This window comes from Leuciscus leuciscus (assembly GCF_965113295.1).
Source record: "Leuciscus leuciscus genome assembly, chromosome: 23".
Taxonomy (NCBI): Eukaryota; Metazoa; Chordata; class Actinopteri; order Cypriniformes; family Leuciscidae; genus Leuciscus; species Leuciscus leuciscus.
Window position 1 is genome coordinate 18,210,575 of NC_138747.1, and position 27,943 is coordinate 18,238,517.

At 38.6% G+C, this 27,943-nt stretch overlaps 1 protein-coding gene across 2 annotated transcripts in view; it reads right to left on the reverse strand.

Moving 5' to 3' along the window:
* The window catches only part of slc4a10a (solute carrier family 4 member 10a), a 48,867-nt gene extending 22,475 nt beyond the window's left edge, over positions 1-26,392 (reverse strand). Inside the window, exons 1-3 of one of the 2 annotated variants that reach the window (XM_082156217.1) lie at positions 26,130-26,392; positions 20,925-20,951; positions 2,329-2,410 (exon numbers count right to left, since the gene is read on the reverse strand). In XM_082156217.1, the coding sequence (XP_082012343.1) occupies positions 2,329-2,410; positions 20,925-20,951; positions 26,130-26,177 (157 nt within the window). In that variant the 5' untranslated portion in view covers positions 26,178-26,392. The remainder of the gene's footprint in view (positions 1-2,328; positions 2,411-20,924; positions 20,952-26,129) is intronic. The other variant, XM_082156218.1, reaches the window with a different exon arrangement.
* Between the last annotated feature and the right edge of the window lie 1,551 nt (positions 26,393-27,943).

Genomic DNA, 27,943 nt, shown 5'->3' on the forward strand with positions numbered 1-27,943 from the left:
TCTAAACACTACAATACAGAGCAGTTACAAAAACCGTAATAGGATTTTTGGGTATTAAATTAATAGGTCAGTTTGTCTTATGCATTTATTTCTTCTGCAGAACACAAATAAAGATTTTGAAGAACGTTGGGAATTAAACAACACTGGAGCCCATCGACTTCATTGTATGGAACAAAAAAAGACATTCTTCAAAACATCTTCCTTTGTGTTCCACAAAAGAAAGATGTTAACACTTCATTTGATGGTCCCTTTTGAACATTCTGTTGACTATAAGTAACTTTGCAACTAGATGTCAACTAACTCTCATTAGAGCATTAATAGCATTAAAGTCTGCTTAATATCTCTTTATTATGATGATCCTCCAACAGACATTATACTGACTATAAGTAACTTTGCAACTACATGTCTACTAATACTCTACAAATGACAGTTAGTAGACATGTAGGTGCAACGTTACTTATATCAGTATAATGTGTTAAAAGGACCATCAAAATAAAGTGAAACCAGAAAGACTTAGGCTACAAGTTTGGAATTACATGAAGGGTTTTAGGTCCCTTTAACACATTTTAACCCACTAAAATCCAAAAAACTCAGATTCTCTATTGGGTCTGAGAGGCTATTTGAAGATCAAATATACTTAATATATATATACAGTATATAAAGAATGTACAGAGACACACACTATTCACACACCCTTTCTCTGAAATTACGGGGTCTTCACAAGGGTTAAGTAAGGATGAGGATAAAACATTCTTCAGGCACAGACACTCTTTGGCTCAGAGTGTGTGTGTGTGTGTGTGTGTGTGTGTGTGTGTGTGTGTGTGTGTGTGTGTGTGTGTGTGTGTGTGTGTGTGTGTGTGTGTGTGTGTGTGTGTGTGTGTGTGTGTGTGTGTGTGTGTGTGTGTGTGTGTGTGTGTGTGAAAGAGCTGGAATGAAATGTTTCTCTAAATGGAATATTTCCTCAGGACTAAGAACAACTAATGTCAAACACTGGATTCATTTCCTCTCTACTTCTCTGTTCTCTGAAAATAAGGGCAGCATTCTACGATGGAGCTTGTATGTTGGAATCTATGAGTTTAATGCCTGCTAAATGCCATTTTAAAGTGACTTTGGTGCTCAACCAGTGCTGGGTAGATTACTTACAAATTGTAGTCAGTTACTGTATAAATATATAAATTCCAGTCTGGGTTTACCCCAGGTCCGTGATGGACTCGCAGGGGATATGTTTAATGAAAAGCTGCTAAGTAATTAAATCATTAAGTAATTCAAAATGTAAAATTAAAATAAATCAAAATACAACACTTACTAAAAAAGATATTTAAAAAAAATGTTGTTTGCCTGCATGTCATGTTATCATTAAATGACATCAGATAACCGTAAACTGAATTTAATTTATTTTAATTTATTTTAATTATTAGCATTCTTATTTTCAGCTGAAAACAAGTTGGGGAATTCCTGTATTGCATGTAAATATGAAATTATGCGAGTTTGTTTGTACATTTTAATGTGTTTAAAAGACAAAAGCCTTCCAAAGACAGTAAAACATGTTCAAATGACTCACTAAGTGATAATTCAAACAATAAATAATGTGTTCATCAGGAGCTGATTAGATATGCAATGTTGAGATCAAATGCTGTGTGCATGGGTCTCGGATTTCAATGATCGGCACATGACTAGTGGCTGGTCTGTGGGTGCAATACCACAAACCTGGAAGACCTTCTGAAGATACATAAGCAGTAGTCTTTTTTTAGAAAGCAAAATTTAAAAGATAAAAAATTAGTAGGGAGAATCAATGAATTATGAATAATTGCGAGAATACCATGTAATCATGTAATCAATAAAAAAGTAACTGTAGTCTGATTACGAGTATTTTAAAATGTAATATAATTAAAAGTACTTAATTTTTGGAATCTGATTAAGTAATCCAGATTACATGTAATCAGTTACCCAGCATTGTGCACAACACATACTCTTCTGGAGCTATTAATGTCCAGATTCAACTTTATGCTGCTTTGATAAATAATACTGGGGTAATATTGGGGAATTTACCCATTTTACTCACCAGAGGCCTTTAGACACATACATAATTGAGAAATAATTTGTTGTAATTTTTGCTGTGAGTGAAAAGCTCTACTGCTATAAGATTGCTATAAGTGAGTCGCAACATGCAACAATTGCACAAAAAGCTAAAATTTTTATATTCTGAATATTTTGTGCTGATTTAACAAACTTAAATTAATGTTTTAAGCATAATTTAATTTAATAATAAATTTTTTTATAATAATAATTCATCAGGCAGTGTGTTTGGAGTGTGTGAGCTTCAATTACCTTCAAGCTCCTCTTTCTCGAAATTCGTGTTGAGCATGGAGCGCGTTCCACCCCTGTCCAGCACAGCTTCCTCATCGTTTCGCTGCAAAACAAAGCACGATGATTAAACACACAGTCACACATACAAATTCATCTTCTCTTACAGATGATCACTGACAAATAACTCATCGTGCAATCCATATCAAACCTAAGCCGAAAGCCTACATCCCAAAAGAACAAGCAGAACAAACTTTACACATATAAACACATACACAATGCCATTCAAAAGTTGAGTGTAAGATTATTTTTATGTTTTTAAAAGAAGCCTCTTATGCTCACCGAAGCATTTATTTAATAAAAAAATACAGTAAAAAAACATGATATGATGATTTGCTGCTCAAGAAACATTTCTCATTATTAGTAATGTTGAAAACACTTGCGCTTACTTATAGTAATATTTTTGTGGAAACCATACATTTTGTTAGGATTCTTTGATTAATAGAAAGTTCAAAAGAACAGCATTTATTTGAAATAGAAATCTTTTGTTAAACTATAAACATTTTACTGTCACTTTTGATCCATTTAAGCATCATTACTGGACAAAAGAATACATTTCTTAATAACCCCAAACTTTTGAAAAGATGTGTACAGGTAGGCTATATACATACTCTAGCCTATACGTTAATGTTATTATCAGATTCATTGGTTAGTCATAGCAGCCATACTTGACTTGTTTTGAACCATGCAAGCACTTTTAACAAATGCACATAGGTGGGAGGTTTGGACGCTATGAGTCACGACTGAAAGGAATTTTTTTTTTTTAAAGCAATTGCTGGACACCACAAGCTCATTGAAGTGTTTTCAATTCTCATTCTTCAGTAATCTATTTTATTTCAAACAGGACCACTCAGAATCCTTTCCCCTGATTGTCTTTGGTTTACTGATGTCACATACACTCAACACCGGTCCATTCATGTCTCCAGGGCTAAATATACACTTAATGATATACATGTTTCATCATTTACTCCTAATAAATGCCCCACTGAGGCCATAACAGACAGACCCTCGTTCCTTCTCACACCACCAATGGATGACATCCCAAAATAAGCATCCGTCTGCCTGAGCCTAACCTTGGCTGACAGTTTCCATGACGACTAATGTGGCCTGCCGCTAGTTGTCCCCAGAACATAAATGACATTGTTTCGGTCCCCTGTGAAGCCAAAGTCTCACTAGCCTGTGGCTCAGAATCCAAATCAGCCACAATCCAGAATAGATGGAGTACTCATTCGTTCTCTTTAGCAGGGTAAATAACCGCTCACACATAATCACTTGCATGTCTTTAGAGTAACATCTGGCAACGGCCCACAGCAGAACCAAAGCAATTCATTTTAAAGGGACAGATGACTGCAAGATGATCCGCTTGTACATGAGTGCAGAAAGAACGATGGCATTATGGATGGACGACATTAAGGGCCATAAGAAGAGAAAGACAAGATTGTTCACAGCACAAAAGACCAGGAGAACTCAGGCCGGATGAGACACGGACCACATGGGAAAAGATTATAATTGTGTGCTGGAACATCCCAACATACATACGAGAGTCCATGTGAGAGAGCCAAAGGGATCATGGGAGAGATCAGCATATGCTGCAAATTTGGTTGGTTTGACAACAACAGTGGATATATGTGGAAACAAGGAATCATAATATTTCATATTAACCCTAGAGTTCAACAGTTCCTGCCACCTTTTTCAGCGGCGTTGGCTCCGGATGTTTTTTTTCCATTCATTTTTAAAAAGACTCTGTTAAAGCCATGAACCAAGCCAATCAGCTACTAGGTGAATCATAGCATTACAAACTTTGATTTGAAGCAACAAAGTATTTGAAAATAAGACAAAATGACAAAGGAAGGCTGTGTACTTAAAAGGTTTAGAACTATCCATGAAGCACATAGCTAATCAGCATAATCTAATAAAAAAAAACTATGGAGAAATATAAAACTTTTCTTGTACAAATGTTGATTATGTACATAAAAACAATACATTTTAACTTTATTGCAAAATATGCATACACAAATAAAATATTTAAGTATTTGAGAGCTTAGAGAGATCGATTCGAATATGGTGCTTTTTCCGACTCACCGATTGGTGCCATTTTCTGTACAGCATCATGGGTAATGTAGTTTTTCACCAGGAATTCCGCTGTTACATACGATTATAAAAAATAAATAAACTGAAATAATTCGGGCTGATGGCTTCAACAGAAGCAAATACTACGGATTAACAACTTCATAGCTCACCTATTGTCTGTCTTTAAAGGTTTAAAAGTTATCGTTCAAAATAGAGTTTTTACTTCCGGATCACGATTGTTGCCCATCTGACATGTCTATCAAACTCTCAGCACACTTAATTTCTTAATTACATGAAGGTGGTACTGATTAACTCCAACTAGATTATTACATTTATTACATCCAGGACGTATAAGGTTGCTTAGGTTTCCTTAGTGGGTTTTAGTGAGTTTATATACTATGCATGCAGACTCTGGTCTGCACCAAAATTCACTAGTGTTAAAGCACAGCATCAGTAATAGTGATGCTTGCCTATTAAAAGAAACAATCTCAGAGCATCACTGCCATGGTGAGTCATTTTCTTGAGCTGTGATGCGTGCGTGTGTGGTCTGAGGTGGTGGCGGAGCACTCATGCCTGCAAGGAAACCATAAATGGGAATCCAGGATGAACTATATAGATTACCATGGCAACTCAGCCCAGCAGACTCATGGGAAGCTCCATTCAGTCTGCCTGTGATGTCATCAAAATGAGCCCTCATCTCTCCATCTTGTTCTTGGAGGAGAGATGAAGGACACACGTGCACACAGATGTTCGAATAACTCATTAGCACGTCTGTCGAACACGCCATTAGAACGGCACATGACGAGGGGTTACTCTTATAGACATGGAGGGGGGAAAACTGTTGACATTGTTTTGATCGAGATAACACCTGTGCAAACACACACACACACACACACACACACACACACACACACTCACACCCCCTTGTGTGTTCAGACCTCACTAATGAAAGCTAACAGTGTGTCCCACAGGACTGATCCTCTTTATATTAATAAGCATCTTCCTGTGTGCAGCTGAGGTGTGACATTATATCTGAGATTATCTGAGATCCCCCTCGTCCTGTCCTTCCTGGCTTGCTATCGCTCTGTCATCCCTAATCTTTCACACTTCTTTTTCCCTCTCTTTGTAATCCATTTTATGTCCTTCTCTCGTTCGGTCCCTCTCAGCCTCAGCAGCCTGCCGGGTTCAGAGTCACATGACCGCGGCTGCTTGGGTTGAATAACGATGAAGCCGATTCGCACATGTGGACACAAATTTACATACACATGGGGTGGGGGAGGGATTGGGGTCACTCTCATTTGCCGGTTTCATGTAGAGCAGAGCAATTTAGAGCTTTTTCTATTGTTATGTAAAAACTAGGGCTGTCGATTGATTTAGATTTTAATCAAATTAATTCTATAATATTAAGAGATTAATTAAATTGATTGCAATTAATCACACAATTCAATATTTCATATACAGTTCAGGGAGCACGGTTCATTTCTGTATTTTGTATAATGTTTTTAAAATTAAATCAACATATTAAATTAACAGCCATAGCAAAATCACAAAGGATCAGAATAATTTGGAAAATACTGAGAATGTAACTGTGAGATAATAAAGTAGGCTACAGTTCAATGGGATGTTAAAAATATTCACTATAACAGCGATGAATCCCACTGCAGTTTTTCCATTAAATATTTAAATAAATCCGTCTTGACCTCATTGTATACTTAAAAACAGATTTTACTCCGTCTTCCAGAAACACAAACAAACATAGCATTTACACAGGCTTAAAGACATGAACGTTGCTTAAGCCAACATGAAATCAAAAAAAAATATATATATTTACCATATTTTCACTGTTTGTGCACAATTCATCAATCCATGTTATTCCGAATATTAAAAACAAAACTTGTCTATACAATCTAAACATTTAGACTGACAACACAGATCACTATTCATTTTCAACCCCTCTCCTAGAAACACCTGACTCTATTATGGTATGTAATGCCCACTTTTCATAATACAATCAATTCCCAACAGATCATATCAAGTCCTACATTTTAGTCTCACTGAATATCATGTTTCTCCTGGAAATAAGTCAGACCAGGAAAGTAAAATTAGTTGCTTCTTTAATTTTCTTTTGTTTTCCATTGTTTGTTGACTGTATAAAGCTAAAGACTTAAAGGCACAGTATGAATTAAAGGCACAGTATGTAAGTTTTGCCACTAGATGTTGCTTATTCAAAACATTAACAAAGCTATTATATTGTTTTTACCAAGTGAAACAAATTTAAGTGAAAGTGAAAAACCAAGTGAAGCAGCGTGCATTACCCCACAATATTTTATTTGACAAATAAAGTGACCTGTGAGAAGTGATTTAGCACCTGCGGCTATTTCATTAGAATGAAATAAATCACGCAGTGAATGAGCGTGGAATCATGGGAGTTGTCGTCTTCACCTCCTATCTGACTCATAGTCACATGTTCATAGATTAGCTAATGTATTCAAGTTTTACTAATGTTACTGTGGTAGGAAGCCCCGAGGGCCAAGAGCCTGGGTCATTTTACATTGCTGTTTTTATTGTGCTTGTATGCCGCAGTCAGGCATACAAGACAGTTGAACAATAACTATATAACAATGATTCGTTTTCTGTCGGATTCTTTGCTGTCCAGCATCTCCCAGAACTTGAAGATAACGGCTGCCTATCTTACTCCAGCAGCCGGAGAGTATCTCCAGCACTTCATCCTTTCAGTGTCACCCACTTGCTGTCCTCATGCCCCATTAAACGTTGACAAAGAAGGCCACTGTTAAAAGCATAAGAGGAGCGAGGGAAGAAGGCAGAAAAAGATGGAGACGGGACACTTTGAATGTTGGTGCCGAGATACATACTACCTACATTTGCCTCTCTGTTCAAACAATGCTGAACAAAACAAATCAACATAAATAAAAGACAAATGTTGTTGTGAATGCATTAAGCTCCTATATATTTACTCCTTTAGTTTGTAGAGTCCCGACAGATTGGACGTCTTACAGGAAATTCCAGTGCCAGAACTGTGCGTATTCTCTAAACAGCATCCATTAACTTACTGTACATGTATATTCACACAGCATTCCTGAATAGCAATGGATCTCATTAGACATTAGACTGAATAGGAAGATTTTCTGCTCTGAAAGGCTCTTTTGTGCCATCCGGTAAGAATTACAGTCTGAATTTGCACTAACATCTCCGTTCTTTAGCCATGATGACATTCTCAAAGTCTTCTCTGTGCATCTAAGGAGACTTCGGTCAACTGCTTCCGCTAATAACGCAAGCCTCAAATAGAGCTGAGACAAACACAAAAAGTATTCTCGTCACTTGATAAACTTAAGGTTGAGCCGCTGTAGTTACTTGGAATATTTTAACAATGTCTTTACTAACTTTTCTGGGCCATCAGATGCAATTACCTAGCAGCCTATGAAGGAGTGAGCCAGCTCTCAGATTTCATCAAAAATATCCTAATTTGTCCTCCGACGATGAACGAAAGTCTTACAGGGTTGGAACAACATGAGGGTGAGTAATTACTGACAGAATTTTCATTTTTGGGTGAACTAACCCTTTAATGCGAAGAGTAGTCAACAAACTACAACAAGCTGAGAATTGTGCTGAGATTTGTGCTGTATGACACAATGAAGTCAACACAATGCAACTCTAGAAGCGTCTGCAAGAGATGAAACAAGATCAGATACTGCTGGACTAATGATTCTCACTCCTAAAATCGGAGCAGACAGAGTCACCTCTGAGGAGGGACATCCAGTCAACTGTGGCTGAACTGCAACTGAGGGCCTGGAGGGTCCTTCAGGCAATGTTCTCTCTAGTCTAAAGCACATGATAAACACACAACAGAAGTTTAATGGTGAACACAACCAGATGCATTGTTGAAGACCCAATAATATTTCTTGATGAGTGCAGTTTAATGTCCTTGGAAGTTGGGGTGTATCGATTCTAAAATCAGTTTTAAGTCATATTCGATACAAATGAATTTATGGCACACAAAACATGATTTTTAAAACAAAACAATGCATCCCAATATAATATTGTACCGCAATGATCCATTGTTGGTTAAGATTTTTTAAGCTAATTATTGAAATTATTTGGATAAAACTCGTGTTAATTATTATGGACTTTTTTTTTTATTGTGGCCCATAATTTATGTAAATAAACAATTAATTTAAATTCTTTAATTGTCTAAACAAATAAAAAATAAGACACCAAAAAACTAGAATGTAGGCTATAGTTTTAAACTATTTCATTTTAATGAAATTAAATTATATTATATGGCATCACAACCATATAATGTCCAGTATGAAAAAAATGGATATTCATTTTGGGATTTGCCTAAAATCACATTTACAGATTAAAATGTTATTAGATTTTAATGATTAACGATATTGACAAACAATATTGTTAACTTTAAATAAAACTAACACTATTTTAATAATATAAATCTTAATTGACATAAAGCTTAAAGGGTTATTAGGTTCACTTCAAAAAGTTCATAAAGAGATCGTAAAACTAATCCATATGAATTGAGTGGTTTAGTAAAAAAAAAATTAAGAGACACGATTGCTTTATATGATAAACATTGAATTTAGGCTTTTATTCACATATAAACATTCATCAACTCACACATTGTGGTAAACGGAAGCTCAGGCATGTTTGCTTGACGAGCGAGAATCAATGAGGTTCATTCTTATGTTACGCAGCACGTTTGAACTTCTGCAAGAACCAATGAGGTTCATTCTAGTGTTACGAAGCACGTTTGAGCTTCTGCAAGAACCAATGAGGTTCATTCTCGTGTTACGCAGCACGTTTGAGCTTCTGCAAGAACCAATGAGGTTCATTCTCGTGTTACGCAGCACGTTTGAGCTTCTGCAAGAACCAATGAGGTTCATTCTCGTGTTACGCAGCACGTTTGAGCTTCTGCAAGAACCAATGAGGTTCATTCTCATATTACTCAGCATGTTTGATCTTCTGCAAGAACCAATGAGGTTCATTCTCATGTTACGCAGCACGTTTGAGCTTCTGCAAGAACCAATGAGGTTCATTCTCATGTTACGCAGCACGTTTGAGCTTCTGCAGGAACCAATGAGGTTCATTCTCATGTTACACAGCACGTTTGAGCTTCTGCAAGAACCAATGAGGTTCATTCTCATATTACTCAGCACGTTTGAGCTTCTGCAAGAACCAATGAGGTTCATTCTCGCACGTTTGAGTTTCTGCAAGAACCAATGAGGTTCATTCTCGTGTTACGCAGCACGTTTGAGCTTCTGCAAGAACCAATGAGGTTCATTCTCATGTTACGCAGCACGTTTGAGCTTCTGCAAGAACCAATGAGGTTCATTCTCGTGTTACGAAGCAAGTTTGAGTTTCTGCAAGAACCAATGAGGTTCATTCTCATGTTACGCAGCACGTTTGAGCTTCTGCAAGAACCAATGAGGTTCATTCTCATGTTACGCAGCACGTTTGAGCTTCTGCAAAAACCAATGAGGTTCATTCTCGTGTTACGCAGCAAGTTTGAGTTTCTGCAAGAACCAATGAGGTTCATTCTCATGTTACGCAGCACGTTTGAGCTTCTGCAAAAACCAATGAGGTTCATTCTCATGTTACGCAGCACGTTTGAGCTTCTGCAAGAACCAATGAGGTTCATTCTCATGTTACGCAGCACGTTTGAGCTTCTGCAAGAACCAATGAGGTTCATTCTCATGTTACGCAGCACGTTTGAGCTTCTGCAAGAACCAATGAGGTTCATTCTCATGTTACACAGCACGTTTGAGCTTCTGCAAGAACCAATGAGGTTCATTCTCATATTACTCGGCACGTTTGAGCTTCTGCAAGAACCAATGAGGTTCATTCTCATATTACTCAGCACGTTTGAGCTTCTGCAAGAACCAATGAGGTTCATTCTCGTGTTACGCAGCAAGTTTGAGTTTCTGCAAGAACCAATGAGGTTCATTCTCATGTTACGCAGCACGTTTGAGCTTCTGCAAGAACCAATGAGGTTCATTCTCATGTTACGCAGCACGTTTGAGCTTCTGCAAAAACCAATGAGGTTCATTCTCGTGTTACGCAGCAAGTTTGAGTTTCTGCAAGAACCAATGAGGTTCATTCTCATGTTACGCAGCACGTTTGAGCTTCTGCAAGAACCTGTGAGGTTCATTCTCATGTTACGCAGCACATTTGAGCTTCTGCAAGAACCTGTGAGGTTCATTCTCATGTTACGCAGCACATTTGAGCTTCTGCAAGAACCAATGAGGTTCATTCTCGTGTTACGCAGCAGGTTTGAGCTTCTGCAAGAACCTGTGAGGTTCATTCTCATGTTACGCAGCACATTTGAGCTTCTGCAAGAACCAATGAGGTTCATTCTCATGTTACGCAGCACGTTTGAGCTTCTGCAAGAACCTGTGAGGTTCATTCTCATGTTACGCAGCACATTTGAGCTTCTGCAAGAACCAATGAGGTTCATTCTCATGTTACGCAGCACATTTGAGTTTCTGCAAGAACCAATGAGGTTCATTCTCGTGTTACGCAGCACGTTTGAGCTTCTGCAAGAACCAATGAGGTTCATTCTCATGTTACGCAGCACGTTTGAGCTTCTGCAAGAACCAATGAGGTTCATTCTCATGTTACGCAGCACGTTTGAGCTTCTGCAAGAACCAATGAGGTTCATTCTCATGTTACACAGCACGTTTGAGCTTCTGCAAGAACCAATGAGGTTCATTCTCATATTACTCGGCACGTTTGAGCTTCTGCAAGAACCAATGAGGTTCATTCTCATATTACTCAGCACGTTTGAGCTTCTGCAAGAACCAATGAGGTTCATTCTCGTGTTACGCAGCAAGTTTGAGTTTCTGCAAGAACCAATGAGGTTCATTCTCATGTTACGCAGCACGTTTGAGCTTCTGCAAGAACCAATGAGGTTCATTCTCATGTTACGCAGCACGTTTGAGCTTCTGCAAAAACCAATGAGGTTCATTCTCGTGTTACGCAGCAAGTTTGAGTTTCTGCAAGAACCAATGAGGTTCATTCTCATGTTACGCAGCACGTTTGAGCTTCTGCAAGAACCAATGAGGTTCATTCTCATGTTACGCAGCACGTTTGAGCTTCTGCAAGAACCAATGAGGTTCATTCTCATGTTACGCAGCACGTTTGAGCTTCTGCAAGAACCAATGAGGTTCATTCTCGTGTTACGCAGCACGTTTGAGCTTCTGCAAGAACCAATGAGGTTCATTCTCATGTTACGCAGCACATTTGAGCTTCTGCAAGAACCAATGAGGTTCATTCTCGTGTTACGCAGCAACATTTGGTTCAAGAAGGTCATTTTATAATTGCGTGTCTCTTAGTCCCACCAGATTTGTCGTAAACCGGCCTTTGCACACTGGAATGCTATCACTTTCTGTTAATCTTCTTCAGCTCTGCAGTTTTCTGGGTCACAGTACCTTGTGACCCACTTCTGCCTGTGGAACTTTATTAAATGATAAACTGCATTTGCTGGATGCAGTCATCTCCATAAAAGATCACTTTTCAGCTCAGTGCCAGATCATGACGCCAGACCCTTTAAACAGCCGAAACAGAACAACGTGTCACCTGCCATGGGTCACGTTATTCACCAACTGTTCGTCTGTCCAAGAGATTTCCCTGCATGTGAGCCTTCAAAACCGCGTGATCATGCAGTAACAACCGTGAGCGTTGAGAGAGGGGATTACTGGGACGGCTGAAGAGACTGAGGGGGGATGAATGGGATCTGAGCCATTCAATTGGTCGAGAGCAGCGGGACTGATCCCTACAGATGGCTCTGGTTACCATGGCAATGGAAGGATCAGCATCAGCATCCTTCTAGAAAGCCGAAAGTGGCGCGCACTAGCATGACGCTCACACAAACAGCCCGTGCCTCATCAGCATAATTAAAACGCACATTTGCAGCTTCATCCATCATCGACCTAAATATTTTCTACTGTCAGATACAATATTTTCTTCCTCTGACCTTGTCGTCCTCCTCTTCCAGTCCATATATACTATTTATGCCCTCAGAATAAAAGCTCACACACATTTGCTTACATCTGCTCCTTCTAAAGCTCATCCCTTCCGTTTGAGGGAGCTGGATCAGAACAAACCTCCTCCGACAACCAGATATAATTCCTTTCCCTCACAGAAAACAGAGAAAGATGAAAAGGAAGTGAAGAGAAAGAACAATGTGAAACTGCGGAAGGACAAGAGGTACCAAAATAGCTTCTAGAAGACGCAAACAGAGAAAGAGGGTAGAAGAAGATGAAGGTGCACCTGACACAACCAAGATGAAAAACACATCTTTAACCGTTATATAACAATAACTCAACGCTGAATCAACCACATCTCTACAGACACGCGCAAACACTCTCAAGGACACAGGAGAGACACTCAGGCTCCATCCTACCTGACAGTTAAAGCCAGTATTTTCAGAGGATCTGTGCTGCATGCTGTCTGCAGCGAGTCCCGACGACTGTCCCTTATCCCAATGTGAGGAAATTCGCAGAGAGGATGCACCAGACAGCAGCTGAGGTTCCTCTGCGCACCTCTCGCCGCACTAACCCTTCTGACACGGCAGTAACCCTGTTCGCCGGGCAGTGTTGTCCAACTGTTGAGATTGAGACGTGCAACCTATGTTTGACAGACGTCCCTCCACCAATCAGAGCGAAGATTAGAGTGTCGACATCACCGGCTGCATGGACTGGTATCTGAGCTCGGGCTGTATGAGCGCGTGTGATCTGTGATTCACGCTCTGCGTGTGAGTGTTTTGAATGGTGTGTGCACAGCTCTTGAGCTCCCTCCTCTCAGTATTCCAGCTAAAACATCAACATCCTTATCTGTCTAATGCATGATGGGAAATGTAGTGTTTCCTTCTTAACCTTTTTAGAGACACACAGACTGATGTTTAATTTTTAGGAGACAATTAAAGATAGATGTCTATAAAATTAGAGTTATTTGTCCTATAAGAATAAATTTTAAGATTTTGTCTACAAAACAAGCAAACATCTAAATGCTACAGGCAAAACCATTTTTTCCTTTTCCATTTTTCAGATGTTACAACAAGGGTTATGCACCCCTGAGAATTGAATTGAAATAAATTTCAATTCCGGAATTTGATTTAAATCGAAAAGATTCAGTTAGAATAGATAGATATTCTTAAAGTAAAAAATTGTCACAATTCGTTTTGGTCGATCAGATAACATGTGGACAACGCTAATTTCAAGTGTAAATGGGCTCAAAAATATTTTGAGATTGTCCACTTTCTACCATTTCTAGTGGTAGTTGAAAACGCATTTGACAGGATTGCTTTTGTAGTGCAAACGGCGCTCCCCAAAAAGACGTCTAATAGCCGTAAAAACACAGCCCTGGTGTCTCATTTATAAAACTGTGCGTAGGAACCTTACTAAAAGTGTACGTGCGCCCGAAAGCCAAAAATGGCGTACGCAAAATATTCAGACTTATAAAACCGTTCGTACGCCAGAACCTGCGCAGAATTCACTTTATAAATCCCAGTCAGCGGAAGATTGTGCGCACATGCGTCTCCACCCCGAAATAACCATATATGGAGCTTACAACACCTAGTTTTACTATGCAGATCCTCATCTGCATATCATTTGCATATGATTATTCATCCGTTTAACGGTACAAGACACATTTCATTAATAAAAATCAAGTAGTTGCCTATCCTTGCCTTGTTTTTGAATACATAAATCAAATAGTGTAAAATACATTTCAGAGAAAGTTTTTCTCAATCTTTTCCACTGGCCGAATTGTATTTTTAATTGATTTATATTTTTAATGGAAACAGATAGTCCTTGGGCATTATTTGCACGAAACTATTTTCTCAGACAATCTGGTATTATCATAAGCAATTATCTCTGTGGTTAAAACATTAAAACACAGCACGCCACAGGAAAAGTGTTCAAAAACATCGCATCCACAACAAATATTTATATTGATTGAATATAAAATTTTTTGTAACTTCTCAGTAATGATTTCATGTTTAAGTGTTTAACTCCATTCAGTTGAATGGCATATTTAATCTAAATGTTTATATCAGAAGTAAAACATAGTTTAAATCATTATTTTATTTATTTAAACTGTTATTTGCGTCAGTTTCACTAAACGGCCCAACGCGCTCGCACGGACATTTAAGAAGGGATAGAAATTTGCTTCAAGTGACAGGCTTGGTGAGTGAAATTATATGTGTATTATCTTTCTGTATATGTTTTCTTTTCTTTAGATTTTCTGTCTAAAAGTGACCAAAAAGACATTTAACTCCAGCTCACCATCGGTGTCGCCAAACTGCTCCATTTCCAAAACGTTCGTACGCATGGGTCAGAGTTTGCATGCAGGTGCGCAAATTTTCCCGTCAAGTTTGTTTTTATAAATCACAACTTATGCGTCGGAAGTGGCGTACGCCTCTTTCAGGGCCTGTTTTGTGCGTATGCAACGGTTATAAATGAGGCCCCTGGTGTCTAGGCTAAAATAAGGCAAAATTTGGGCTGTCGGTTAAAATTTAATAGATGTCTAACCATAGCCCAAGAATATCACAGGCTACGCATAGAACATGTCAAAGAAATAATACCAAACACTTGTAATCACTGTTGACTTTGCTTACATGATGGAATATCATACATCTTGCAAGTTATTTTGGCAAAAACGACATGTAACCAAATTCAAGCTTATTTTGGCTAAAAGTTATAGATGGACTATATTGGGTCTATAGTAAACCTAGACGGTGAAATGCGGGATATTGCTGGATCATGTAGTCGAATGTGTTCTAACAGCTAAAAAAGACTGCATTCTCTCCACCAACTGAACTAACACGTAAACATTATGAGAAGCACGCTAGTCAGATGGGATTTAAACTTTGTCAGCTGAAGACCCAAGTTTGGCTTGAAGACGATAAACATACCAAGCTCAATGTTCTCTCACCATGATTTCTAACACATACTCACAGCTTTCGGCATGATCTTGTGGCTATCAGAGCCGAAATGAAAGCTCCCAGTATGTTTTTCCGTCCTCTCTGTGCACAAATTAAACAAGCTTATTTTGCCTATTAAAGATCTGAAAAACATACAGTACATTTACCTGTCCATAGACCCTCTCCTCAAAAAAATCAGGACAGAAGTGGTTGAAAGTAAAAGAGAGGATTAAAACACCAGGTGTACGGGTATGTGTCTCCCTCATCTACTTGTGATCTGATCGACCAAAACGCATCTTAATACCAGGTGTAAACAGGGCCTTAGATAAAGAGGCTGTTTTTGCTGCTGTTCCTTTAACTGATTCATCCTTAAATATCAGCCTCTTTTTAAAGCTGGGCCAAGTTTCTCTTTTAGGCATTGCTTATGTGCAAATGTAGGCGGTATAGGGCATTTATTATTATTTCTAATGTCAGATGTCTTTTCAGCTGAGATAAATGCTCTTTTGAACTGGGAAGGAATATTTGAGCTCTGAGAGTTACTGTATATTTTCATAGTACAATAAGCTAAAGAAAAATAGGAAAATGATTCCTCATGACAAGACCCCTTTAAAGACCAATTAAAAAAAAGTCAGACCTGATTGGTCTGAGTTTCCAGTTGTAACGGTTATATTTTATTCTGTTCTGTTTTGGATATGTTTCATTGTGCATTAGGGGCTGTTTACATTACACTTTTTCAACTAAAAACATAAAACTTTTTATGTGTTTTGGCTGTTCATTTACATGACAATGGCGTTTTGGGTGCCTGAATACCCAAACTTTTGAAAACGGGTTTCAAAGTGCAAGTTTTTTTAGAAACAGTCTCCGTGTAAACAACAAAAACATGAATATACAGCGTTTTTAGTCATTTTCGCGGATCCGTGTGAATGGGGATCGTTTTGACAATGGTGTCATCTGTATGTAGAAAACTCAAAGGAAAAACATCTCCGTTTTAAGCATATCATTGTCGTGTAAACATACCCTTAGTTCTGTGCCTGTTTGCCTGTGTGACCCAGTTTCCTAGTGTGTGCCAGTTTGTTCCCTTGATTGATTATTTCGTTCACCTGCTGCCCAAGTAATTAGCTTTTTTGTTCCTCTGTGTATTTAGGCCCTGACCTCCTTCAGTTCATTGTTCGGTGTCTTCAATGTTAAGAGGCTGTTTCCCTGCCTTTGCTGTTATGGTTGGATTAAAGACTATGCATTCTCCTTCGTCATTTGCTTCCTTGCACAGCCTAACGTGACACCTGTTTACAGCCTTCTTTGTTTTAATACTCTTTTTAGAAATAATATGCAAGACATCATTTGACTAGCCTATATGATTTGGAGACCATTCACATTGTAAGCTTTCTCGCAATCCATCTGGTCTATGTACATATAGGCTACATCAGGGTAGGGCTCTGCAATTAATTGAATTTCGATTTCGATTTTGGCTCCCAACGATCACCAAAATAGTACAATTGAGTAAAAACGATAATTTTGCCATGTTCTGTTTTGCAAGAACACTCTTATTTTGTCTTGTGTTCTGAATGACAAGCGCACGCGCACATCCACCCCTCCCGAAGCCATAAACTCTCTCAGCTTGAATGTTTAAACTGATAAGACTTAAAAAGAAAAATTATCATCTTTAGTTACGATGCAATGCTGGCCCGATTGTGCAAGTGACAATTCCGTCATGTCCCGACTCCTAAACGTGAGAGTGAAGTTTCATGTCCAACCCATTTTGAGAGACAGAGAGAGAGAAGACGCAGCGCCGCTGAAAACTCACACGGTTTGTGAAATTGCGTCTTGGAGAAAGTTTTAAAATGATTGATTTGATTTTATAATCTGTGTGGATTCATTTAGGCTACTCATACAATCTACATGCTAAAGTGAATCAATGTTTGCAGAGGAATTTCCCGCATTATAAGTGGTAGACCGGCGGGAATTATTAAAATACTTATTGAAGTATTATCTGTTATATTATTTTAATAGTTCAAAAAGTACAATAAATGTTCAAATTTAGATTTTTTAAGAATTGTTGAATGGTGTCTTTTTAATAAATGCAACACGTTCCCAAAGTCATGTGAAGTAATCGTGTTACATAATCGTGATTTCAGTACTGACCAAAATAATCATGATTATGATTTTTTCCATAATCGAGCAGCCCTACATCAGGGGCCAATGCCATTTTCACAAAACATTTTATCTTACCATTAAGAGTTCTCCTAAATAGCAGTAAAAGTTATTAGTTAAGAGTTTTCTCTTAAAATCTATTCACAAAGCTGTTGAGACCATAGGGAATACAATATGGTGGTACGGTGGCTTCAGTTTTAATGTCGTCATGAGCAATACAGTCATTTAGATCAGTGGTTGGACCCCCTTTTTTCTGGACAGCAACAATACTTAGGTAGGCTGTGGCATTAAAACAATGCTCAATTGGTACTAAGGGCCCAAAGTGTGTGAAGAAAATATTACACAACATTACACCTGAACCATTGATACAAGGCAGGATGGGTCCATGTGTTCATGTTGTTTACGCCAAATTCTGACCCTACCATCTAAATGTCACAGCAGAAATCGAGACTCATCAGACCAGGGAATGATTTTCCAGTCTTCTATTGTCTAATTTTGGTGAGTCCATGTGAAATGTAGCCTCAGTTTCTTATTCTTAGCTGTCAAGAGTGGCACCCGGTGTGGTCTTCTGCAACTTTAGCCCATCTGCTTCACAGTTTGACATGATGTGTATTCAGAAATGATCTTCTGCATTCCTCAGTTATAACGAGTAGGGATGCACGATGAAATTGGCACAACATCGGTATCGGCCGATAAAAGCTTTAAATGACCATCATCGGCATCAGCAGATATGAATATTTCTGCAGATGAGCCTTGCCGATAGGGTGGCGTGTTTCCTATGTGCACGTGACGACCGTGAACGTAGCATGAGCGGAGGCATTTCGAGCATGTGCGTCAGTTTGGTTTGAAATGTGCTGGGGACAGAGACGCATTCGCAAGTGCATTTTCAGAAGTGCTAGGTACAATGACGCAGTAATTTTTTTTCTCTTTCTTGCAGGTCATGTTTTGAAAGACGATGTCCTGTAGCTTACTAATGTAAGCTCTCCAAGCTACTATGCTCCCCACAGAGCATAACATATTCATTTTATTTTATTTTTCGTGTTCGCATTTATGAGGAAAAACAGTGACAGTTCTCGGTTACGGACGTGACCGCTCTGAAAAAGCGGCACTAAAAGACCGCTTTAAAACTTTCACAGAGACCTCAAACAGAAAGCACAAAGCCTTTCTAAGTGAATTTCGTTTTGTATTAATTGTATCTTAATTTTAATCAATGTTTCATCAACCAATTGCCTGGATTTAATAAATAATAAGTAAAGCAGATAATAGATCATATCACGACACAGAGGCGTCGGCGCTCATAAATGAAACGAAACTCAGCATAGCCTACTTGCCTCACAGACCTGAGAAATATATATATTATCTACAGAACGCTTGAAATCATATTTTTAAACAGAACAATTCAAAACGAAAGAAAACTATGTAATCCGAAATGTGCATTTCTCTCCAGCGCGTTCACTACTGCGAAGATCGCGAGTCAGCGCCATCAACTTCATCTTTGCAGCCGACACAGAAAACACTTGTTTATTAATAAACAATTAAAATGTCTCCTTGCTATATTTGACATATTCATAATCATTACTTTTGCGGTTCTTTGTGACAGCTTTTAGTTGCTTTATTGGCAGCGTCACCCTTACATTTTATTTTATGTTACATGAACGGGTCACCACTGCATCAGCACCGAAAACAGGGGAGCATTTGGTAGACCTGTTCAAGTAGGAGAAGATGTAAATTTTTTATTTAAAAATTAATTTTTATTTATTTTACTCCTAAGGACTGAAGTTTGAAATCTGAACTTAAAAATAAAATGTGGCACTGGCATATCATTTATTCTCCAAGTGAAATAATTTACCTATTTTTCATGGGTGAATGTCTGTCTACATTTGTAAAATTATACATTTATGGTAAATGGTAAATGGACTGCATTTATATAGCGCTTTCACAGACCTATGGCCACCAAAGTGCTTTACATAGCCTCACATTCACCCATTCACTCACTCATTCATACACCGACGGCAGTAGAATCATTTATGGTAGAATCAAATGTTGTTTTGTTTGTCTTGTGTATTGCCTTATCTACAACACATGAGTGTAATACGGTAAAGGTAGTACAGGAGAGAGACTTGGATTTCTCTTCAGTAAAATTAAAGTGTAAATATATCAGGGAAGAAATGTGTATATACATCGGTATCGGCATCGGACAAAATTAGTTTGAAAATATCGGCATATCGAATATCGGCCAAAATGCAATATCGTGCATCCCTAGTAACGAGAGGTTATTTGAGTTACTGTTGTCTTTCTATCAGCTCAAACCAATCTGGTCATTCTCCTCTGACATCAATAAGGCCGTTTTGCCCACACGCACACTGGAGATTTTTTCTTTTTCAGACCATTTTCTGTGAAGCCATGTTCAAAGCCATTTAAATCACCTTTCCTTCCCATTCTGGTGCTCAATTTGAACTTCAGCAGATTGTCTTGACCATGTCTACATGCTTAAATGCATTGAGTTGCTACAGTGTGATTGGCTGATTAGATATTTGCGTTAACGAGCAGTTGAACAGGTGTACCTAATAAAGTGGCCGGTGGTATATAGATATAAATAGATATAGATACAAAAATTTATTATTTTAATATGATTGGTTTTTAATTAATCTATATCTAAACAAATCAAATTTGGTATGTCTATAACAATTTAAAAAATATATTATTAATAGCATTAGTGATAGTTTACACTTTCTTGTGAATCGTCATTTCCAGCAAAACCTCTCAGGCGCAACATTTGACAAACCAGCACTTCGATGATGACATTCCCATGAGCTCTGTGGGCTTTTAAGCAGGGTGTGTTTGGTTATTAGAGTGATGAATCGTGCATGCAGTCCTTTAAATCTCTGGTTATAGAGACGTGTAGCATGCTGAGGTTCCCCACAGGTCTCAGAGCTCTATGTCCTCCAGAGCCGCATGTTTCCCCCGGTCACGCCGTCTGCTCACACTGGCTCTTCACCAGCTCACTATATGACCAAAACTACAAGCTGTCCCCTCTTTCTCTTTAGACTCACAGCTACTCTAGACTAAACAAAGATTGGTGCCTAAAACATCTCAATATCTCTTCAACTGTAACGGTGACCAAAAGCTTGTGGATGGAGATGTGAATTAACAGTAAGTGACAAGCTTTACTGCATGTCTACAAATATCCAGTCAAGCGGTGTCACTCTCACATGGAGACATTAAAAATTGACTGACAATCAGTCACAACGAATCGCATCATTTGAATGCATGAAGAAGAGAAGACACTCGCTCAATCTCGCAAACAAACCAGTAATTAATTCCAAAGTCCACTGCATTGTGCATGCTGTGAAAAGCATTACATAGGAAATAAAGAACTGGGACTCACCCCGTTATCACTAGCAGGACTTTGAACCTGCAGAGGAGCAGAAAGGCAAAAAAAAAAAAAAAAAAAAATCACACACCATCACTGAGTTTTACACAATACACATCATTACAGTCAGAAAGATCTCAGACTTTTACAACCTACCTGCAATGTTTTCAATGTTAATGCATGAAACATTACAACAACAAAAAAACTGTCCAAAATAAAACAGTTTAAAACAACAAGTCAATAGAAATGTAACCTTTGTGTTCATGGCGGTTTCATGTGGTGTTGAAAAACCTTTCAACCATTTTCAAGAAAGGTTGACATTCGACTCATAAAAATGTCATGTGGTGTAACTATCAAGTAAAATTAATAGTGTATTTTTCTTACACCTTAAATACATGTTAGTGTACACATTTTAATCATAATATTATGTTTCTAGATAAAAAGTATTTTGACAAGTATTTTTGCTCTCCATGATATCATCGGTGCGTATTTCCACCAAGTAAAAAATAACCTGCCTTGTTGCCAGAGTCTGTTTACACTAACTCCACCCACCATTGTCTGATTGAGCCGGAAAAGAAATTCTAAAGAAATGATAACAACAGGAGCAGTGGTGTGGAGAGCAAGGCGCCTGGAGTAAGCTTGTGACATGACCGACCTGATTTCAAATCCGACTTTTACCCATCTCACCTTTTGTCACGATCACCAGCTGGAGTGCCCTTGATACCCACCAGAGGGCACTCCTCTTTAGTCCATTGCCATAAATGGACTACATTTCCCAGAATTCACTGCCCAGACTTCTCATCCCTGATTGTTGTCAGCTGTGTATCATTAACCTTGTTAACTCTGCCTATATAAGGTCGGTTTAATCAGTCATTCATTGCAAAGTCTTGTGTGTTACACTGCATTTCTGAGTGCTTCTTCTGGTTTATTTGTCATGGTCTTGATCATCTGCCTGTGCCTTGGACTATTGTTATTATCTTTTTGGTTTGCTCTGTGGTTTTGACCTTAAGCCTTTTATATAGATTATGATTGTGGATTACCCTAATAAACCACTGCATTTGGATCCTCAACCCATATTTCAGTGGGAATAAAGTGCTTAATGGGTAAGGTTAGGGTAGGGTGACCATATTCCAGGACATGTCCGGCCGGGATTTCTAGATCGCCCAAAATATCCGGGATATGGCTTTTGCTTTCTCGTCGCCATTCTTTTTGTTTACATGCACACCTTTTGATTCAGTAGGACTGAATTAATTCCGATTGGTGAATCTAAATGTAGTGTTTACATGAACGCTAAACAAGTGATCGGTTGATGTGCGTTCTAGCATTGCTAAGAAAATTCCTGTGTTTTCGTCTCGATCGGGATCCGTGTGAAGCAGAATGCATGACCTGCAAAGCTGGCACGTACGTGTCAGTGTCAAATAATGTAATAATGTAAACATAATGAATGGTGACTGTAGAAAGCAAAAGCCGAATCCCGGGCATTTTGGGCGATCTCGAAATCCTGGCCAGATATGTCCTGGTTAAACAGGACGTATGGTCACCCTAGGTTAGGGGTACAGTAGATGTAGGGGAGGGATTTAGGGACAAGGACAAGTAATGTCCCAATAAAGCAGCATCCATTTATGGTTCTAATAAATAAAAAATCATATGAACTGAATAATTTGTTATTTCATACGGTTTTATAATATACCACAATACACTGAGGTACAAATAAAATTTAGTTGCATTAAGATGCTATTTACACAAAGTGAAAATAGCAGTATTTTCTTAGTGATATGCAATTTACAGTAAGTGCAAATAGCGATAGATTCTATTTACACCACGTAAAATTAGCAGTAGTTTCTTTGCAATAAGTGTTAATAGTAGTTAGATACTATTTGCACGGCAGTATTTTAGTACATTATAAAACAGTATGCAATAACATATTGAGTGTAAACTATAACATTGATTAAATAAATGCCGCCTTATTAGGACAGTAAAGCCCTCCCTACACTTACAACCTAACCCTACCCGATAAACACTTTACTATTAAATAGGCTAACCGTTAGGCACTTTAATTCCACTTTTCACGTAATTTATTGCAAATAAATGCCTTTCCAAACTGATATGCGATGGGAAAATGGAGAAAAACAAGTTTGGCAAAATGCGGATTCGAACTCAGGTCGATCACATCAAAAGTGTCTGCGACGTGCATTACTCCCTACACCACTGCTTCTGACAGGTCACAGGTGTTTTTTTGTACCTTTATCTGGCCCAACCAGATAAACATATAAACAACCTCAATGCTAACAGACATTCACAAAAAAACTCCCATTGTGATAAATAAATTATACATATAGTATGTCATTTCTGTGTTAAGGCTAAAGGAGAAAGATTTTTTCACTTTTCTTTGACCTGTTTAATCACACACACACACACACACACACACACACACACACACACACACACACACACACACACACACACACACACACACACACACACACACACACACACACACAGCAGCATTCAGGGCACCAGCTGCAGCTAAGCGGACAGTGACTTCTGATGGTCTGAAAAGGCCCTCTGGGACACATATCACTGGCATCAGTTCAGCTCACATTGAGAGCTACAGTGGATTCAATCGGCGCACCAGAAACAATTCAACCGACCGCTGGATCTCTGCCAGTGACGTTGTGTTCAATCTGTCCCTCAGCTCGGCCAAAAGATCACCAAAAAAAACATATGTTTACTGTTTTATATTTATATTTGAGCAGCATTTTTAAGCCTTTCTATATACTGTACTTCTTGTTACATTTTTTAACCTTTACGACATAAATATAGAAAAATTGCAGAAATGGATCCTTTAACTTAACTGGGGCAGTTAAGGATGCTTAATTGATCAAAAGAGGCAGTAAAGACTTTTATAATTTTACAAAAGATTTGCATTTCAAATAAATGCTGTTCTTTTGAACTTCCTATTCAGCAGAGAATGGAAATGGAATGGAAACTTCCAACACATTCTTCAACACTATGAATATCCTCTTGGTGTATTTCTGAAGGCAGCATCTGCTTTTTGTCTTGCACTATGCTATACTGAAAGTCTGGTTTTCGGATGCGTCTATTACATGGCTAAAGTTCAAATGAGCGTTCAAATAGTCGGGGTGTCTGATAAAGCCTTAGTGCTGCATATGCACAAACTGTACTTAAGGATTTTGTGAGTGTACACTGCTCTTAGCAACGTTTGGAATCCTTTGAAGCGTGCACGTAAGGGATTAGACAGGAATGCAAACCACAAGCAGAGTGTGTTTAGCTGTGAATATATTCTGAGGAGCCAAATGAGTGTGTGTCTTTGCTTGGGACTGCATGGATGGCAGAATCAATAAGACGTGGGCCAACTCTTCTCAACTCCAGCACCAAACTGTCACAGAGTAAGGAGCAGAGACCCTGGCAATGACCCATATTAAGATGGCTGATGCTTCTTTGGGTTGATCAAATCTTTTTTTTTTTTCTTTTTTTTTTTGCAGGGATGAAAAGCAATTACAGTAAGAGGCTAGAGAGCGCTGCTTGTTCTGGGGTCACTTAACCAACAGATTATGAAACACAGGCTGGAAAAGCCATGAAAAGCAATAGCCTATGCTGTGATTAATCCAGGTGTTTTGGCTATAAACCACATGACCCACAATGTTCTGATTAGTGGTCAACCAATGTCGCCCACCAATGCACTTTCTTCTGCTGAGCACAATATTTTGAAGAACATTTCAACTGTTTTTGTCTGTACAATGAAAGTCAATGGGGTCCAAAATAATTGGACCTCGCTAACTTTCAGTGCCTTTGCTCCAGGTCTTTGTGCGCAGTTCCTGAACAAGTGCGCACCCGAGTTGCTTTCAAATTCACGCGAATCGCACCACAGTTCCAGTGCAAACGATCTCCGACCACCTCCTACAGGTAGTGTCTTATTTTATTTTCAAAGAAGAAATAAAGTCAATAGAGGTTTGGAATGATGTCAATAAGTGATGATTTTTTTATTTGTTGGTAAACTATCCAACCCAGGCTCAATGGGGGGAAAAAACATGCGTGTGCGACATTTATGCATAATGATAGCCTATTACATTGCTTCTTGCACGTTTTGCGACAATTTCAAAGTGTGGTGTCCGGTGAGTGCCGCTGAAAGCACATTCAGTTTTGACCAAAACAAATTAACGGCAAGGTTTTCTTTCATGGGTTGTTGTACGTTTCACACAAGTACGGAAATTAATTGTCTGGTTAGTGGCACTAAGCAACCATGCCATTTTAGCTCGCTTCTACAAGTCTTTGACAAATCCTGACCTGTGTTTCCGAACGCTCCGCATTGCAAGCTGTAACAGGTGAGCTACCGAGCAAGTTTACTATGTCAAAAAAAGCCATACGAAGGTGGTTAAGTGACACAAATGTCAAAATATATTAGTTTACAACAACTCATGCATAATGGTAAAAGTGTTCAAAACACGTTTACCATAGTGAATAGTAAACTTAAGTCTTAATTAATCAATAATCTACCAATGTAATCATAATATGTGTGAAATGGAATAAAGGATGTTGGTGTTTTATTGCCACTAGTGTTCATTTCAGCTGGAAACTGAAGTGAATTGTATCTACGCAGTTGGTACGAGTTTTACACAAATGCAGGTGGCACGTTTTTCCAATGAGCCTAAACTGGAATTATCTCTTTTATTTTTTCATATGGTCTCTTCAACCATAAATATGTACATATCCATGGCAATAAATGTTGAGGTGAACAGGTGGAATCTCGTGTCAAACATGTGAAGGCCTCATCAAATTCAAGAGTAATGCAGGGGAAATTTGATTTATGCAACTCGTGAGTATGCTGAACACACACACACACACACACACACACACACACACACACACATCTACACCGCATAGCTATACGTCAATACACAATACTAAACGTGTGTAATTAAATGCATAATCCACGCAAGCAGGTGTGAACCTAGTCACCCTACAAACGCCGTGTCTATGTAACATGAGCCATTTTCCCAGTAAATGAGTCTGTATTAAAGGTGCCATGAATAATTAAAACACAATGTCTTCCAATGGTGGTGGGTGAATGATGCCCATAATGGGCTCTAACCCAATGCAACTCGAACCACCGAAACCTCTTTTCCGCAAGACGCAACAGCATCATGTCATTGTTCTTCCATTGACGGATCCCACATGAAAGATGAAACTGGCTCTTACCGCAGGAAGAAGCGGCTCCATCTGCGCTCCTTGATCTTTCACATCCATCCCTGATATTTTGGCTTAGCCTTGTCTTGTTCGTCTGTTGTGAATTTTCTCCCAAATACTGATAGGTTGGAGGAGAAAAAATGGCATGTATATTGATGCGGTTTCGGTAGAGGTGTAGTGACCGTTGGGGTTTTTTGTTTTTTTTTGCTCTTTCTTCACTCGCGCGCGTCCGTGGTGCGTGCGCTCCTTCAGCGTGTCATTTGCGCTCGCGTGACGCAGATGCTACCGGCAGCACGTGAGTTAACAGAAACCACCGGGACGCGATGGGTAAATGGATTAAACACTCCGGGGACAAACGGATACTTGTGGCTTAGGTTTACTACAGTGTGAGAATTATTTATATGACGCGCTGAGTTCAATAAATGCGAACCTAAAGACGAAAAAAAAAAACGTGCCTCAACAACTAATTAAACTGGGTTTTTCAATTCGGTCAAAAACATTTTAATAACCTATAACTGCCGTCAGACCTTGTAGAAATATCATAAACATTTCAGTAATACGTTTTTTGGTTAAAAGTGTGTAGGCTATTCTCTTGCAGGGTGCCCTTATTATTATGTTATTATTAACATAAAATAAAAAGAATCACAAAATGAACTATATATTGTTTCTAGGCAATAACAGTGGAAATGTCCAATAGCATACTGTGCCTTGATATTGACTTTCAAATATAAATCCATCATCCCTCCAAACCAGAGGTGGACAAAGTACACAACTTCCTTAGTGAAAGTAACTAGCCTAGGCTACTACTGGTCAAATATTGCTCTGTTACTAGTAAAAGTTGTAAAGACCTCTTTTTTACTTTAGTAAAAGTACAGAAGTTCATGTTTTTAAAATTACTTAAGTATCAAAAGTAAATGTCAATGCATTGTTTTATTATTGTTGCATTGGCTACTTTATGCCTCTGAATATATGCCTGCCTGCCTACCCTCATATCAATATCACATTTCTTTCTAGAACACAGTTCTAGAAGTGGGATTGAATGTGAGATTGTAAGTGCACTCAATAACGACCACAATGGTTTCGAACACCCAAATGGGTGTTCCCTCAAAGAGTGCCCTTTTTAAAGTTTTTTTGGCTTATGAATATGTTAGCCTTCTATAAGCTATAGAAGCTAGGGTGCTCTAAAACAATGACAAGATTTGCATTTAGAACCCAACGCTGAAAATGAAAATCAGGTTGATGTCAGAATCCAACGCCAGATTGACATTAATCTCCAACGTCGGACAGAAGTTACATTGTGGTTGAAAATGAAAATCGGGTTGACCAGAAACCAACATCAGTCGGGCTCTGACGTCAACCTGACTTTCATTTCCAACCAAAATCCAACGTCTGTTTAATGTCAAACCGACGTCGGGTTCTGACGTCAATCTGACGGGTTCAACCCGACTTTCATTTTCAACCAAAATCATCCTCTGACTTACAACTTTCTACTCAAGGACCTTGACAGAAATGTAGTGGAGTAAAAAGTACGAGATTTGTCTTTCAAATGTAGTGAAGTTAAAGTAAAACGTTTCCAGAAAAAAAAATATAATCAAGTAAAGTACAGATACTCAAAAAAGTATAAGTACAGTACTCAAGTAAATGTAGCCTACTTTGTTACTGTCCACCTCTGCTCCAAACACACACACACACACACACACACACACACACACACACACACACACACACACACACTATAGGCTAACTAACGTTTCAGCAAAATAGCCAGCAGTGGAATTGCATTTACAATATGGACAATTAAAACAACATGATTTAGGGGGGAAATG